At 36.7% G+C, this 18,850-nt stretch overlaps 1 protein-coding gene across 1 annotated transcript; it reads left to right on the top strand.

The window, feature by feature from the left end:
• LOC127443024 (nucleolar protein 9) lies at positions 1-16,535 on the top strand. Its single transcript, XM_051701503.1, has 12 exons — positions 1-61; positions 1,562-1,774; positions 3,267-3,503; positions 5,384-5,593; positions 7,308-7,415; positions 7,519-7,660; positions 7,771-7,963; positions 11,068-11,208; positions 11,566-11,685; positions 11,810-12,019; positions 12,095-12,200; positions 16,253-16,535. Exons 2-12 carry the CDS (start codon positions 1,582-1,584, stop codon positions 16,405-16,407), a joined length of 1,815 nt encoding a protein of 604 aa, XP_051557463.1. The 5' UTR covers positions 1-61; positions 1,562-1,581; the 3' UTR covers positions 16,408-16,535.
• Positions 16,536-18,850: the final 2,315 nt, after the last annotated feature.

Here is an 18,850-nt window from a genome sequence, read left to right as displayed (position 1 = left end):
CGCGATGATACGTCATCAATCGGCGTCGCCTACTACTGCACATGTGAGCAGGAACACACTGGTGAGTTTAACATTAAATTATTTTATGTTTTAATTAATTTTATTCCACAATTAACAGTGTAACAGACTGACTGAGCCGATGATTTAATTTCACAGATGTTTAATTAATTACACAGTTGCACATTCAAATGTTTCGTTACATCTGCAGAATAAACGTATTTTCTGTTCCTTTGATTTCATGTTTTATTGATTAACTGATTGATTACTTGACAGTCACAACATCGTGATTGAAAGTTAGAGATTCTTTGCGGTACTAACAAGAAAATACCAAAAGTACTATGGTATTACCATGTTTTTTCCGTCATGCCTTTTGCGACCTTCGGGGCATTTATTTATTTTTATTTTTTGATCATTTTGGCTGTGTTAATGACAACGGCATACATTTGGCCAAAGGTGTATAGGTGTATTGTTGGGGGGAATTTTAATATTTCAACCTCAGTTCCTATAATACATCTATAATACACTGTATACACAAAATATTTACACTCAGGACCTTCAGGACAAAAATGTCCCCATTGAAACCCATTAAAACTGCAATATTAGATCCCAGTGCCATTAAAGCATAAAATCATGAATTCTATGATGTTATGCTTTCATTCCAGAGCCCTGGCTTCAAAATTTACATTTTTAATATTTTCCACTAGATGGCGCCATTTTTCTCATGTTTAGCCTATGGAGCAAATACATGCTTTTCCCCTATTTTCTGTTTGCTGTATTATAGAGCACTGCAGGACAATTGAATAAATGATGCAGATAAAATTGTGTGTGTGTTAGTATGGATGTCAGAGTGCTTTGTATGTGTGTATTGAGTTATTTGTGTGTGTGTGTGTGTGTGTGTGTGTGTGTGTGTGTGTGTGTGTTTGTAAAACAACAGTGGCATTATGCCAACAAACTGGCATTTAAAGTGTTAAAATCCTGAAAATGAATGAATATTTGGTAGTTATGATCAGGACTGATGTTGGTTAAAAAATCTAAGTCAGTGAAAGTGGAAAATAATATTAATATATAATATTATTATGGCAGTTTTTTGACATGGACATTTTTGTCCTCTAAGGTCCTCTGAGTAACTTTTTTAAATTGACGCACAAGAGTTAATATGAATATTATATTCAGTACCTCAGTTTATCGAAGAACCGTGGTGTTTACCATGGTTATTCCATATTCTGGATTTGTACCATGGTAGCACCACTTGTATTCTTTGAGGTACCATGGTGTTAGCAGTTTGTAGATGTATGCCATGGTAGATCAATGGTTTAATATTTCAAGTATCTTGTAGTACCATGTAAATACAGTGTTATATGAACATGATAATTTCTCATGTTAACATGTTTTGCAATGTATCACGTCAATACCATGTGTTTTTGGTCATACACCATGGTAGTACTCCATGTAAATACTGTGGTACATCAGTATGGTAATCATGGTAATCTTATACCATAACTGTACTTGTTTACTTCCACTTGCATAATTCCTCAACAAATAAACACTTTTATATTTTCAGGTATTTGAAACACATGAGTGATGGTTGAGAAGATGGGAGCCAAAGGTCAAAGGTATTTTAGGGATGAACAGAAGGCGTCAAAGAAACGACCCATTCAGGGATCCAGCGGTGATGAGGGTGTGAAAAGAAAACGTCTGGACGCAATGACGGTGGGCTACTTCCGCCGTGTGAGTGACAGACTGAAGGAGGGATTCACAGAGGAGGAAGAGAGAGGTGACACTAGAACAATAACCAGATTTAACCAATATTTCAGTTTCTAGAAATCTGAATAAAACAGATAAGATAATTAAAGGTGCTTAAGTGATTTTTTTTATTATTTATTTTTTTTATGGAAAGGTATGCCAAAAATGTTCCTACTCCCTAAGAGATGTTAATGAAATAAGTGTCGTGAGATATCTCACCAGTCTCTGTGACAGCTCTAGACTTTGTAAACAGCCAACAAAAATGTGTCTGCGGTCTCTGATGCTTTAGACCTGTCAATCATTTTGCGTGTTCTCATAGTATTGTAGTTGCAGCGAATTATTGAGGCTTAATGCCATTTTATGCCATGTTGTTCATAACAGTTGCCAGTTGAGGGCGCTATTTTGCTGCTGTTGTTTTTAACAACCGTTTCTGCTCGTGTCGGTCTCAGTAAAGCTCATTTGGTATGTTTGGAGGTCGCGTTTTGGAAAGAGGGGGCGTGGCTAATCCAACGGCTCAGTGTCATGGAAGTAGAACGGCTGAAATCGCTTACAGCAACTTTAATTGTGATTTTGGGTCATGTACTTATTCGAAATATCCACTGTATTATTTATTTATGAAGAGTAATTATGGGTGATATGACCAGTGTTGGGTAAAAAAACAAACAAAAAAAAAACACTACAAATGACGAATTACTTCTCTAAAATAGAAATCAGATTACTTTACTGATTACTTCATTGGGAGAAAACACATTACTAATTATTTTACTTTTAAGTTACTTTCTAAAACACTTTTCACAAACGTTTATGTTTTATAATTTTTTTTAATGTTATTTTTTCATTATAATTTTTTGTTTTATTATTTTAATGTCTTGTTCATAATGAAAATTAATTCATAATTGAAATATATTTTACATAAATAATATTGTAGAAATGTGTGAGTTTAAAATGTAATGCGTTACTCTACTTTTTTGATTTTATTTCTGTATTTTCTTTTCCTTCCTTTTTTATGCATTTTAATACATTATTTTTTATTACTTTTTGTTTGTATTTATTTTTCTTAATTTTTATGCATCTTGTATTTTCTATTTCTTCTCTATGTAAAGCACTTGGAATTACCATTGTACATGTATTGTGCTTTTTAAATAAACCTGCCTTGTCTTGACTAAAAGTAATGATATTACAGTAACTAACTACTATGTAATCAGATTACATCCAACACTGGAAATGACACCGTCAGTTGTGAAAAGTCAAGAAATCTGGTGACCAGTTTAAAAGACTAGTTAAAATGAATCTTAATAATGGTTAATGCTGTTTTTAGCTATATGATAACCAGCTTAACCAACTTGTGCCAGTAACATTCTAGCATTGCCCATCTGATAACAATTAAGACCAACTTGGTATTTATAAAATATGAAAACATTTCTAAGCAGGACTTATATATTTAGTGACTTTGCTTTGCTAAAACTATATAAAATGTTTATGAGTCTTATGGCTTTGTGACTGAAGTTTATATGTGTCGTCAGATCTGTTTGTGGAGAACGTGCTGTTGGAGGTGAAGGGCAAAGCAAACCTTGTTGCGATGGATATGACGGGCAGCCTGGCTCTGGAGAGACTTCTGTCATTGGCTCATCCCGTCCAGGTCGGAGAAGTGCTCGCAGAACTGGGCGGAGAGACGGGGTCAGAGTTCAAAGTTGCTGCGTGTAATCGGTGTGGAGGTCATGTGATCGAGAGCGCTCTGAGACAAGCACACAGGTGGACAGGTGAGACGTCACGTAAAGTGTCAAATGTTCATGATGGAAATTAATGACATAGCTGATGCTCTTACTAAAGATAATATGTTAACTTGTCCTTCAGTTTGTTAAAACTATGTTAAACATTTTCACAGTAAATTCACTTTAAATGTGAGTCTTTGGGGAAAGCATTTCAGAGGTTTTTAAAGTAGAAATGTCAAACTTACCAAGCAAAAGTAACTGCCGGGTTTACTTTTATTTTACCTAACAGTGTAAGTTAGTGATTTTATCACACTAGTCTTATGTAAACACATGTAACATGTTTGCATGTGGTATTACGGTCACACTTTCAAAACAGCGTGATAGTTGTGAGCAACATCTTATCCAATATTCGTGCCAGCGCAAAGCACAAGTGGGCATGGGTGGACGCTACTGTGTGGGTGTATGCATGCAAACTGTGGGTGTATTATATGTTAATGAAGTGGTAACCCTAACCCTATGTTTATATTAATTATTATAATGATTTAATTTTGACTAGTATTTTTCCACCTGTTGTCGTCGAGTGATTTTTAAGTCGCCGATCGAAGAAGTTGGAGAGAGTAAAATGTTTGGATTTTTACCACTTTATTTGTATTGTATTATATAGAGTGTAATTTGAATTTAGAAATATATTTGGTTACATTTGTGTGTCACTGTCATAGAAATATACCTGACATTCATCAAGGATGCAGTTAATGCACAAAAGAATGTAATTTTCTTTTTTTTTATTTTCTTTTTTTTATCCCCTTTTCGCCCCAATTTTGGAATGCCCAGTTCCCACTACTTAGTAGGTACTCGTGGTGGCGCGGTTACTCACCTCAATCCGGGTGGCTGAGGACAAGTCTCAGTTGCCTCCGCTTCTGAGACCGTCAATCCGTGCATCTTATCACGTGACTCGTTGTGCATGACACCGCGGAGACTCACAGCATGTGGAGGCTCATGCTACTCTCCGCGATCCACGCACGACTTACCACACGCCCCATTGAGAGCGAGAACCACTAATCGTGACCATGAGGAGGTTACCCCATGTGACTCTACCCTCCCTAGCAACCGGGCCAATTTGGTTGCTTAGGAGACCTGGCTGGAGTCACTCAGCACACCCTGGATTCGAACTCACGACTGCAGGGATGATAGTCAGCATCAATACTCACTGAGATACCCAGACCCCCAAAGACTGTAATTTTTAGTTTTTCTAATTCATTGCATACAGTCCATTTACAAGACCAATTTCTTATGAATGACTTTGTTTATATTGCTAGTGCTTGACAGGAAATGGACTGTATAATAGGACGCAGATTGGTGCAATAACCGGAGAAGAACCTCAGAATTAAATTGCACTTGACCCAGCCCATTAGCGCATTGCACGCGCAATTTCACCAAACCCACTTGCGCCTAGACTTGGTGCATGCTTGCATGAAAATACCAACACTTCACAGCCACGGCCATTGATTTTGCACTTATGACTTAAAGCATTGCATTGCGTTCTTAAAATAGGGCCCTAAGTGCTTTACTAAACACTTTCATTGCAAAAAGACACTTTGTAAATAGGAAATTTAAACGTGACTGAAGTAGGCCTAAATGGAATTCTGTTATTGACACTTTTTTCCATTAATTGTGCAGCCCTACTCTAACTACTGTAAACATTTTCCTTTGTTTCTTACAAACTGAAGCACAAGTTATTATATTTCTGTTTGTTTTAACAAACTGAGAAACAAGTTGAAATGATTGTCTGTCTGTGGTAATCACATGACATACATAGAGCTTACATTAAAAACAATCCAAAAGAATTATCTTTAAAGATGTGATGAGCCAAAAAAAAAATCTGTGTTCAAATATTAACATTTTTGAGGACTGTTTTTGTGTCTAAACAGAAGAAAGCCCCTCGGAGGAGAAACCAGATATCGCAGAGACTGAATCAGAGGATTGTGGGATATTGGAGGCTCAGGTGCAGCGTTTGTGTGCCGTGATCAGAGAGAATATTGTAGAGTTCATTAAGGATCCGTACGGCTCTCATGTGCTCAGAACACTCATACATGTGCTGACAGGCTGTTTGATTCGAGAACACTCTGACGCTCAACAAGGTGAGCAGACACACACACACACACACACACACACACACACACATACTAACATTATTACTACTGCTACAGATTTTCTAATAAATCAAGATCTACATTTGAACAATCTGATATCAATCTTCTACTCTACGTGCAACCCTACACAATGCGATTAAATCACTCACATATGAGACTGAATTTTGCGCTCAGTTGTCTGTACATTCAGTTGTTGATCAAAAACAACAAAAGAAACATTTAATACTAATCACACATAGCACGGATGCAGTAAAGAAGCCATTTGATGCCTTTTTCGTTAATATGCGCTCAACTAAAGCACTTAAATGAGACGCTCGCTTATCTTCCGCTATTCTTAAAGAGACGGTACCATTTTAGCACGTGTTCTGCATATCAGTGTAAATGTTTGTGAATAGTACAAATTATGCATTTAAACAATAAACATGTAACAAGTTACTGTGAGTGTGTGTATATATATATATATATATATAATTTGTGTAAAAAAAAAAAAAAGTGTTATATGAATATAGAAATACTTTTGGTTTAATTTTTTGTTTAAAAAAATGTTATAAAATTTTTCTAAATCAAAATCGACCGGTAGAAGTGAAGTGCGTTCTGATACAACCACTGTTAATACTAGCCATGATTTGTGTGTCAGTGGATGAAAACTATTAATAATACTTCCATTCTCTATAGAGTTCGACCGATAGTGGATTTTGCCGATACCGATAACTAAGGTGGTGGGAAAGGACGATAACTGATAACCAAAAATGTTCTTATTCATTCTATACTATGGCAGGCAAAGACAAAAGTCTAAAATGAATAAAATCCCAGATGCAGTTATTTGTTCAACCAAAATCCCAATTATAAGATTTGGTGCATTACGTGGGACTTTTAAGTGTAAACAAGCCCAAAACACACTAGAGACTCTTATTTTGAAATGATGAAGAAACAATCAGCATAGATTTTTTGCCGATAACCGATAGTTCCAAAAAGCAACTATCGGCACCGATTAATCGGTAAAACTGATATATCGTCTACCTCTAATTCTCTATAATTTAACGGAACGTAAATCCAATCCTGACAGGAACTACATTTTTCATGCATATAAAAGGAGCGTGTCGCTATCATAGAAATATGCCTGACATTCAACATGGATGCAGTTAATGCATAAAAGAGGTAAATCCATATTTCAGTTTTTCAAATTCATTGCATACAGTCCATTTACACTACCAACTTCTTATGAGTGCGCTGTCTTTGTTTATATCGCTGGTGCTTGACAGGAAATGGACTATATAATAGGACGCAGGCGATGCAATAACTGGAGGAAAAACCTCAGAATTAAATTGCCCTTGACCCAGTCCATTAGCGCTTCACACGTGCGATTTCACCAAACCCACTTGCGCCAACACTTAGCGCACGCTTGCACGAAAATGCAAAAACCTCATGACCATGCCCATTGACTTTGCACATATGAATTATCCCATAGCGCTAGCGCTCTTAAAGTAACGCCCTTTAACTGGAAAATACCCAAATGAATGGGAATTGCATCAAATCGAGTCAAGAGCTTGAGCTGAATCAAATCGGGAATTGTGTTACAATACCCAGCATGCCTATTGAAGCAAGACTCTGTGTTGTAAACCTCTTTCTCATTGTAATAGACACACATTGATTGCTAAAACACTGTTACGAGAGCGTCTGATTTATTTTGACCTTTTATCAGCCAAAAAAGACAGAAGATCTCAAACTGACATCACAGATTTTGAGATACCAACATCATTCTGGTGGGAGTTGAAATATCTGTCTGACTCTCTGATGGAAAACGTCAACGGTATGTCGTGTCTTCATTTAACAGTATAGAAAAGAAGAGGTATTGAAATGTTAAGTTCTCTCTCCTACTTGGTATCCTTTTCATTCGGTCTGTTTTTTCACAGTGTGTGCGACAAATGCAAGCGGGAGCGCAGTTCTTCAGACGCTGCTCACAGTGTGTCACAGGAAGAGACCCATACTGTGCAAAAAACTCAACAAGAGCATTGTGGGATACCTGACATCACTTAGCTCAGCTTCTGGAGTCAGGTCAGCAACAACACAGGCCAATATAGCTACAAAAATTATATCTCAATATTTGAAACTACTTAAAGTGACAGTTCACCCACAGCATTTATTGTCTGTTGTCTCTTCTTCAGTCCTCTCCTGGTTTTTCTGAAAGACCCGTCCTGTAGTCACCTCATTCAGACCATCTTCAGGTTCTCTCATAAAGCTCTGCTGCGTGACGTCTACAGGAAGCACCTGAGAACACAGCTCATGTCACTCGCACTACATCCCATCGCAAACTACACCATCCAAACGCTGATCGAAGCTTCAACCAGATTCAAAGTGGTACATTTACTTAAATCTCTCTTTGGAACTAAAGCGAAATTTTCTCTAGAAATCTGTGAAGAACATGCTCTCTCCCAAATGGAAAGACAAACCTAAAATCTCATTCTCACTACTGAAATGTGAAAAAAATTATAATGTATAGATTTAGATGTATAGCAGTTATTCATCATAGTAGTATTTGTTAAACTGCCTTTTATTTATGCTGATTTAATCCTTTAAGCTCCGGGTGGCCCATGAGAAAAAAACAATAATCACCAAAATATTTACCACTACAATCTTGACACAAAATAGGTATCGTTTGAAAGCGTAGAAGCTTTACTTTACAATGCATGTAGACATTATGACCTAAACTGAACAAGTCAGAAGTGTTCCGTTTAGATTATTTTATAGATATTATTGCAATCAGTAAAAACATCAAACTGATCAAATAGTCATGTGTCATATGTTGTTGGAAAGCTCTCAAAGAGTAGAATACAAACAGCCTATTTGTTTTACTCACAGACAAACATATAGCGAGTAATAGATAAGTATATGTCTTTGACAATTATGTTGGTGTTGCTTACATGCCGCGTTTTCACTTATATCTTACCATTACTTAGAGGAGGTGATTATCTTTCAAACGAGTCCACACACAAGGTAATCAGATGTATAGATCATTAGATAATCCACATGAAGCACAATGTTACATATGACCACCAGGAGATGGCGCCAAATACATGACACAGACTCAATGATGACTCAAATGACACAGAATGAAACTCATTCTGTGAAATCTCATTACTAAAATCATGTCTGCATGCTATGCAAACCTTTAGTCATTGTTGTGTTTGCATGTGTAATTAGTTCTTATGTACAATTATTATGTTTTATTTGTTTGGAGATGTTTTTGGACACTATAAATTATTTTTGTAATGCTATAACTTTTGATTGTTTTGTCGTATCAATACAAGATTTTTTCAGATACTGTTAACATGATTGGGAACAAAACAAAAGCAGTTTTTCGGAGCCACCTTATTTACACACAGAGATATATAATGCCAAATTAGAAAAAAAAAAATATATATTTTTTTTCATCAGTTGAAATGAAAGATTTTAACAAAATTAAATGAATAAAATATAAATATATTGAAGATTTATTAATTTAATTTAATTTAGAATTTTGTCATGAAACTGAAATAAATGTCAATCTTAAAAATAGGCTTTATATATTGAGTGCATGGACTCGTGGGTTAATGACAGCAGACATGCTTTTGATTGTCTGTGATTCACTCTTAGGGATTTCTCAGGACGATTTCTAATGTGTCGTAAAGTTTTAAGGCCGTCCGCAATTTATCGCAATCAAATTTAAATGCTCACCATTCACACATACTGTGGACTAATTGCAAAACATTGGTCTAATTTTAAGAGACCCCATCCCAAATAAATAAAAAAAGACTCCAGTTATTTATAAATAATATTGTATGTGTTTATAATCTTATGATAAACAGAATTTTTTATTTTATTTTATTTGTAAACATGTAATTCTGGTTCTGTTCACACTAACTCACTTTTAAAAGTCTTATTTTATTCCACTAGATGGCAGAAAGCACTAGAAATTTGTTTTTCTCTATCACATTCCATCACAATATACAGATCTGAAATGTAGGTGGCGCTCTAACACATTTTATCCCTCACAGATGTGCTCGTCCATAGACATTCAGTCTAATTTTCAGTTCAAGCACCACCCTCAGTGTTTCATTGAATATCTCGGCCGGTGAGTGGACTAGAAGATCAATCTAGATGTCATTAGAAAGCTGAGATCTGATATATATGTGCTGATATATAACATTATATCATGAATAGTCGATAACATATTTTTCTGATTATTTGTTTAGCATGCTTTTCCTGCTGGACTGCATATTTTGTTCTGGACATTTAAGATATAACATTGGATTATTTACACAAGCAAGCTCACAGACAAGTAAACAATGGCTCATTTTTTTAGAGAACTTCCGAAGGTAAAAGCAAATATACATTTTTTAGCTATTTGGGGCTTACAGCAGCATTTATCGGAGTATAAATGAGACGTTTGTATTTGATGATTTACAGAAATCATGTTTCACTTTGATTCTTTTGAAAATCTTTTGAACTGTGATATTAGTGCAACAAAATAAATATACAGTCTCATTTCTGAGAATGAGAGCTTTCATTTGATATATGACTTGTCCATTTATGTGCTATGTGAAGGACTTTTATTTTTATATAAATATTTCTACCCCATTACCTCTAGGGGGCGCTAATTTTCAACGCGAATGATTTGAGGCCTTATTTAGTTAATTTAAGTAACAAATGCAGAAGTGATGGGTATCTCTGAAAAGCTCAGATTCTAAGCTTTCTAATGATACCTCATATGCCTGACTTATGTATACGGAAATTATAATGCAGGGGTTCAGAACGGGGGTGGTACCAACAACACATCACCGCCTACTTTACCTTTAATCACTTTCGTAGTCTTAAAGAAGCAGCAGCACCAAAACCGAGCGTTTCAAAGCACACGTTTCATTTTTTTCGGGCAACTTGAAGTGATGTAATTACATTTACTGTGATTAAACCCTTTGACCTTTAGTTTCATGAAAAAATTATTGGAACAAAATTAACCAGTTATAACCGTTACCAGCATTTAAAAATAACGTTTTCGCTCCGGAACATTTGAAAATCACTTTGTTCCTGTTTTCGGTTATGTTCTGCTAAAAATGTAATTTGTTTTCAGTTTTCGTTCCTTGACCTGTTTTTGGTCCCTGCAAATAATACACAAGTTTTAATAGAAGAATTAATCTTAGTGCTTTTATAAAATTATAAGCTTCACATTTCTGCCTTTAAACCCTCCAAAAATTACCCCCATTGACTTCCATTGTAAGTGTCCCTCTGGAACACAGATTTGTGCCTTTTTTTCTTTTTAAGAACAGGAGGGACGAGTTTAAATAATGTATTTATTTATTTATTTTAACAGTGGCTTAATTTCTTTAAAAAGTCTTAACGTATTGATTTTTAGGTGAAATGTGACCTGAACATGTTTTCATGAGATCCGTCCATTAATCACTGTTGTTTCATTTTCATCTGTGTAGTTCTTAAAAATCTTCGATGAGCTGATGGAGGGTTTTGAGGCGGTCCTCGCCGCGGGTCACATGGGTGTCGTGGTGCAGCTGGCAGAGAGCTGTGTGCGCTGGGAAGAGAGGCAGAGTGAAATGCTACAGCGCCTCCTTCAGGTCTGGATAAATAATACATTTAATTTGACTTATTACAAGCACTGGATATAAACACTGTCATCACATGTAAACATCTACTGCCTTAAAAGAATAGTTCACCTATTGAGGAAAATTCCGTCATCAATTACTCACGCTCATGTCAATAAAAAACCCATATGACTGACTTCTGTGGAACACAAAAGAGAAGCTTAGCAGAATGGTCACGCTGCTCTCTTCCATTTAATGAGAGTGAACAGGGACTAGGATGGTCAGAGTCGTCCAAATGCTCTGTCTTGAATGATCTGAATGACTGTTTCGTGCACTTTGTGTTTGTCAGTTGAATCAGCACATTAACTGAGATGTTGATGCTCTCATCAGGCGTTTCACTGCAGTGAACCGGCATCACGACAGGTCTCCTGTCTGCCTCTCTTCCTGTCTTTACTGGCGTATGAAGTGTACTACAACACAGAGACAGCAGAGGGAGACACTGTCACACAGGTACACACAGTATGACTTGGATAATATAATTGTTTTATTAAAAAAGAGGAACCATTACTGTATATGCTGAGTAGTATGCTAGTATTCCACGCATAACCTCATATCTGCATTCTCGTCTTGAAAGCGCTCTCTGTCCATATGTTACCACGGTTCACGGCTGGTTCAAGCTCTGTCCGGCTTTAAAGACCGATCCATACTGATGAACGGCCTGCACGGACTGACCTCCGCCAACCTCCTGACCTTCGGGACCGATCGCATGGGCAGCCACGCGCTGCAGGCGCTGGTGACGTCGGCGAGCGATAAGGGACGGGGAAAGATCTTGAGGAAGATGGAGGTAAAGTCTAAATACTCACTTCGGTGATCTGAAGACAGGCATGTGGATGAATTTCATATGAAATCTGCGTCACAGGAGCTGTATATTCAGTTGGCATGTTCCAGATGTGGCAGTCGTCTCCTAGAAGCCGTGTGGAACAGCGCCACCATCAGTCAGAGGCAAAGCATCGCGGAAATACTTGGTGAGATCATTTGCATTAACGTTTATTCATCGTTATTTTATTCTAAAATGACCGACCCACTATGACTGTTTATAAATCTCTCATAATGCATATATTATCACAATATATTGCATTAGATCTTTTTATCAACTTCTTTTTTTTAGTAATTATGACAGGTTTTGTACTCCTTTTTTGAACATATTTTTAAAAATGTATATTTTTTATTGATGGAAGGATTCATTGAACTGAACTCATACCGGGCACTTCCTGTGGAAAATAAAATGTATATAATAATTACATAATAAATTAATAACCACTTGCTTGGTCTGAACAAAATATGTGTCATTTTAAAGTTTATAATCTGGACTTTATAATGTATATAGCTGATTTTACCAATCCTTAAATAATGCTTTTTAATTTACTGACAAATAAGAACTGTTTCATTCTCATCATTTGCACATTTGTTATCACAACAATTATATTCAGAGTTGATAAAACCATAAAAAGATGAGATAGTCATGTGTTATATATCGTTGGAAATATCTCATTTTCTATAACGCAATGAACAAATGTGTTTCACTCAGAAGTCAAACTGCAGTGAGTTTCAGTGTATGCAGGGTTTGTACAAGGTGCTTGAATTTGTCTTTTTCAAATGTAATTTCTGGAAAATCCTTGAAAATAGCCATTTTAAAAAAGGTGCTTGAATTATAGAAAAACGTAAAATACGTTGCTTAAATCACTTAATAAATGAAACGTATTTATTTTCGACGACAGACCTCTAGACCACTGCTGAAGCGCATAGACGGCGCTGTCACGTGACACCTGTTACTCTTGGCAGCGCTGTTCAGAACGGGCCAATCACAATCAAATATATATATTTTATAGATACTGCTGTGGCGGATTTAACAAGTATACATTTTTGCAACTATCTGTTTTAATTAAACATGACTCTCCAGAGTGAACAGATGAGATGAGATGTAAAACGTTGTGAGATTTGAATGCAGATCAATGGAGGATTCGGTTTTGTCGTCTAGCGCCCCCTTCTGTAAAGAAAGCTTAGTGTCACACAATATATGTGATTTCTGACAACATTTGGGTCAGTATCAAAATATGTTGACAAACATGTCCCTTGACTTTATTAGTCATGAAATAGCTTTAATATAAAATAAAATAAAAGGTGTCATTCTATAACCTAACCTTTAATGATATGAAATGGCTTGACTATATTTGATATATTTGAAATTGTTAATTGCCTGAAAAAAAAAGGATCTTGTCCCCTTCATCTGGTACACCACTTCTATGACATTTAAAGTTATTCATGTGTTTATTTTGTAATTATTATTAATAAAAGCATTAGTGCAAGGCCGAACAAGTGTGCAAAAAAAGCAAAACAAAATTATTATTAATAATTTGAATAATTTAAAAATAATGTTTGTCCCTTGATTTCATGGCATTGGTGTTATCAATGATAAAAAAATTTTTTTTATTTTTTTTAATGTTTTAAAAATACTTTTCAGAGGCTGCTTAAATATGCATATAGTGATTTTTCCCAGCATGTTAAAACATTTTTAACTGTAATATTTTCACACAAAAATGTGGTGTTGTAACATTTAACCCTCGTTAGTGTTAATTAAGTGTTAACTTGCTTCGTTTGTGAAACAAAATGAAAAAATAAAAGAAAGAACAACAGTCAAGTTATCCTTTATGAATCAAAATAATGTCAACATGTTATAAAATGTTTACCCTCAGCGTTTATAGGCAAAAACTGAACTGAATGGGAAATTTCAATATTTTGTAAGTTGGAAAGTCAATATTTTTTGAGAGTGACCCATTTATAATTTGGGTCAGTTCCTCACATAAATCTGTGACTTTAGAAAACATGAAACACAGCACACGAGTCATATGGACTTGTGTTTACAGACACAGTTATTCACTTCTATTGAAAGTGAAGTGTGTTTTAATGAGCACGCTACAATAGCACATCAAATTCATCATGAATGAACCAAGAATTATTACTGTGAGAATATGTAGTTAATGATGCACATTGAGATATGTTGTACTTGTAATAAGTGATGTTTTATAAAAACAAATTAACTGAGTAAATAAAATATTTTTATTTAAAACGAACAAATAAAGAATTAGTTTTAATGTCATCTCGAGTATAGTCCTTGAAAACAAATAAAAATGTGCTTGAATTTAACTTTGAAGCATCTGTACGAACCCTGTGTATAAAATTCCCACACACACACATAAATGTAATAAACAGGAGTGTCTTTCTGACACATTTTTCCTTATTACTTCCTGAAACATACATATAACATAGATACTGACAAATCGTAACTTACAGCAGGTGATCCCGATTCAAATGAGCCCAAACACAACATGATATGATGAGCAGATCTTGAAATATTTCTCAAAGACTGTACATGGAAAGAAGATGCACAAAAGCACTCAACACACATTGTGTTCGTGTGTTCGTGTGTTCGTGTGTTCGTGTGTTTGTGTTTGCGTGTTTGCGTGTGCGTGTGTGTTTGCGTGTGCGTGTGTGCGTGTGTGTGTTTGCGTTTGCGTGTGTGCGTGTGCGTGTGTGCGTGTGCGTGTGTGTGTGTGCGCGTGTGAGAGTGTGTGTGTGTGAGAGAGTGTGTGTGAGTGTGTGTGTGTGTGAGAGAGTGTGTGTGAGTGTGTTGTTTGTGTGTTTGTTTGTGTGTGTGTGAGAGAGAGTGTGTGTGTGTCTGTGTGTGTGAGAGAGTGTGTGTGTAGTGTGTGAGAGTGTGTGTGTGTGCAGGTTTAAGTGGTTTATGAGGATTTGTTTTAGGTTATAAACTGGTAATTACAAGGGTATTATGCTATAAATGTGGTTTATAAGGACATTTCTAGTGTCCCCATAATTTAAGTCACTTAAATAACATACTAAACGATGTTTTATTGAAAATGTAAAAATGCAGAAAGTTTTTTGTGAGGGTTAGGTTTAGGGGTAGGGTTAGGGGATAGAATCTATAGTTCATACAGTATAAAAATCATTATGTCTATGGAGAGTCCTCATAATGATAGCTGCACCAACATGAGTGTGTGTGTGTGTGTGTGTGTGTGAGTGTTTGTGTGTGTTTAGGGGTAGGGTTAGGGTTAGGGGATAGAATCTATAGTTTGTACAGTATAAAAATCATTATGTCTATGGAGAGTCCTCATAATGATAGCTGCACCAACGTGTGTGTGTGTGTGTGTGTGCGTGTGTGTGTGTGTGTGAGTGTGTGTGAGTGTGTTTAGGGGTAGGGTTAGGGTTAGGGGATAGAATCTATAGTTCATACAGTATAAAAATCATTATGTGTATGGAGAGTCCTCATAATGATAGCTGCACCAACATGTGTGTGTGTGTGTGTGAGGGTTAGGTTTAGGGGTAGGGGTAGGGTTAGGGTTAGGGGATAGAATCTATAGTTTGTACAGTATAAAAATCATTATGTCTATGGAGAGTCCTCATAATGATAGCTGCACCAACATGTGTGTGTGTGTGTGTGTGTGTGTGTGTGTGTGTGTGAGTGTGTGTGTGTGTGTGTGTGAGTGTGTGTGTGTGTTTAGGGGTAGGGTTAGGGTTAGAGGATAGAATCTATAGTTTGTACAGTATAAAAATCATTATGTCTATGGAGAGTCCTCATAATGATAGCTGCACTAACATGTGTGTGTGTGTGTTTGTTTGTTTGTGTGTGTTAACACATCCACATATGTGCTTATCTAAAGGATTGGGATGCTTCTGAACACTGAATATTTCTGGCCGGTCATTTTTGACCGGGAACACAAGTGTAACAAAGTGAAATAAAACCAATAAAATGTAAACTTTTTGTTTTCAGATACCATATGTGAACATCGTCAAGGAATTTTATTCCAATTAGATTAAGTAAAAAAAATAGTATAAAAAAAAAAAAAAGTCGTCCGGGTCAAGATGACCTGACAGACATAATATTGTCAATAATCATACCTGAATTCAACCCCTTAACTACTTCAGTATAACAATATTATTTAAGCCTCAGCTTCAGTTTAATTCACCAGAACAGCTCAAGTTTTGATTCTCTCTCTCTCAGTGCCCAGTGAAATTCAGCTCCGATCTGATCAGTTTGCGCGCCACATTTGGGCCAAATTTGGTCTTACTCAATTCATGAAGCGACGGGCCGCTTGGCAGGAAGTCCAAACGGGAGAATCGAAGAAGAGGAAGCTGTTCAGTGATATTCTGGAGTGACATGAGTTGATCCACCGCTTACAGAGACTCAAAATAAACATCTTGTCAATTGAATATCTGATTTAAATATTAATTTTCAATGAATTCCCCTTAAAATACAATTTTATGAATAAAAACACTGTAAAACCATTTTGTGTCTTTTTTCACAAGTGTGCTGTTTATCATGCTAATTAGAGTTTGCATCAAAGTTACTTTGTGCAACAGTGTCTTAAGAATGAGGGGATGGAAATGGAGGGTAGATGTTGTTCACTGCAGTTTTGTCCCACTGGGTGAAGGTCAGGTCACATTCAGCGGCCGTGGATGAAGAGAGGAGTAGATATGGAGTGCAGCTGTGATCACCTTCTATCTGTGTGGGAGCGACAGAGGGGAGAACCATAAGACCGGCCGAATCTGATCAACGGGGCGATGTGACATTCAGCTGCAGAATTCTCCTAATACAGTCAAAACCAAAGAATGACGAACACAAGGGCCTGGGAATATCACACAAAAATGTGAAATCTGCTTTAGTTTGATTTCTGGATTGTGGCGGTCTTGTGTAGAAATCTGTGAGGGGGTGTAGCGTGCCTTACAGTGTTCAGGAGTAGTTAGTTAAAACTACACACACTACTAACTATACATTTTTCAGTAGGATGACAGTAGTTCAGCTATTTTCACTGCTTTTAATGTAAATGAACCGGTTCAAATAAACGATTCACTTATATTTAACATGGGGAGCTCTGATTCATTTTAGTGAGTCGGTTCTTTCGGACACTATGTAAATGAACCAGTTCAAATAAACGATTCTCTTATATTTAACATTTGGAACTCTGATTCATTTTAGTGAGTCGGTTCTTTCGGACAGTTCATGTAAATGAACAGGTTCAAATAAACGATTCTCTTATATTTAACATTTGGAACTCTGATTCATTTTAGTGAGTTGGTTCTTTCGGACAGTTCATGTAAATGAACCGGTTCAAATAAACGATTCACTTATATTTAACATCGGGAGCTCTGATTCATTTTAGTGAGTCGGTTCTTTCGGAGAGTTCATGTAAACGAACCGGTTCAAATAAACGATTCACTTATATTTAACATGGGGAGCTCTGATTCATTTTAATGAGTCGGTTCTTTCGGACAGTTCATGTAAATGAACCGGTTCAAATAAACGATTCACTTCTATTTAACATCGGGAGCTCTGATTCATTTTAGTGAGTCGGTTCTTTCGGACAGTTCATGTAAATGAACCGGTTCAAATAAACGATTCACTTCTATTTAACATCGGGAGCTCTGATTCATTTTAGTGAGTCGGTTCTTTCGGACACTTCATGTAAATGAACCAGTTCAAATAAACAATTCTCTTATATTTGACATCGGGAGCTCTGATTCATTTTAGTGAGTTGGTTCTTTCGGACAGTTCATGTAAGTGAACAGGTTCAAAAAATGATTCTCTTATATTTAACATCGGGAGCTCTGATTCATTTTAGTGAGTCGGTTCTTTTGGAGAGTTCATGTAAACGAACCGGTTCAAATAAACGATTCACTTATATTTAAGATCGGGAGCTCTGATTCATTTTAATGAGTCGGTTCTTTCGGACAGTTCATGTAAATGAACCGGTTCAAATAAACGACACATTACACCTACAGGAGCTTTTATGACATCCCATTCTAAATCCATAGGCATTAATATCGAGTTGGTCCCCCCTTTGCAGCTATAACAGCTTCCACTCTTCTGGGAAGGCTTTCTACAAGATTTTGGAGTGTGTCTGTTGGAATTTTTGCCCATTCTTCCAGAAGAGCATTTGTGAGGTCAGACACTGATGTTGGACGAGAGGGCCTGGGTCGCAATCTCCGTTCTAGTTCATCCCAAAGGTGTTCGATAGGGTTGAGGTCAGGGCTCTGTGCGGGCCAGTCAAGTTCTTGCACACCAAACTCATCCAACCATGCCTTTATGGACCTTGTTTTGTGCACTGGGGCACAGTCATGCTGAAACATAAAAGGGCCTTCCCCAAACTGTTTCCACAAAGTTGGAAGTATAGAATTTTCCAAAATGTCTTGGTAAGCTGAGGCATTAACATTTCGGAAAATTCTATGCTTCCAACTTTGTGGAAACAGTTTGGGGTCCATTATTGTTTTAACGGATATTTCCAAATGCCATTTTGACCGATAAAAGACAGCAAGAAAATGTTTGGGGGGCCTGGGTAGCTCAGCGAGTATTGGCATTGACTACCACCCCTGGAGTCGTGAGTTTGAATCCAGGGTGTGCTGAGTGACTCCAGCCAGGTCTCCTAAGCAACCAAATTGGCCCGGTTGCTAGGGAGGGTAGAGTCACACGGGGTTGCCTCCTCGTGGTCACTATAATGTGGTTCTCGCTCTCGGTGGGGCATGTGGTGTGTTGTACGTGGATGCCTACATCTCCGTGGTAACACACTCAACAAGCCACGTGATAAGATGAGCGGATTGACGG

Source organism: Myxocyprinus asiaticus, chromosome 6, assembly GCF_019703515.2.
Source record: "Myxocyprinus asiaticus isolate MX2 ecotype Aquarium Trade chromosome 6, UBuf_Myxa_2, whole genome shotgun sequence".
NCBI classification, from domain to species: domain Eukaryota; kingdom Metazoa; phylum Chordata; class Actinopteri; order Cypriniformes; family Catostomidae; genus Myxocyprinus; species Myxocyprinus asiaticus.
Note: the sequence above shows the minus strand (reverse complement) of the source record. Positions and strands in the feature narration are given on the sequence as shown.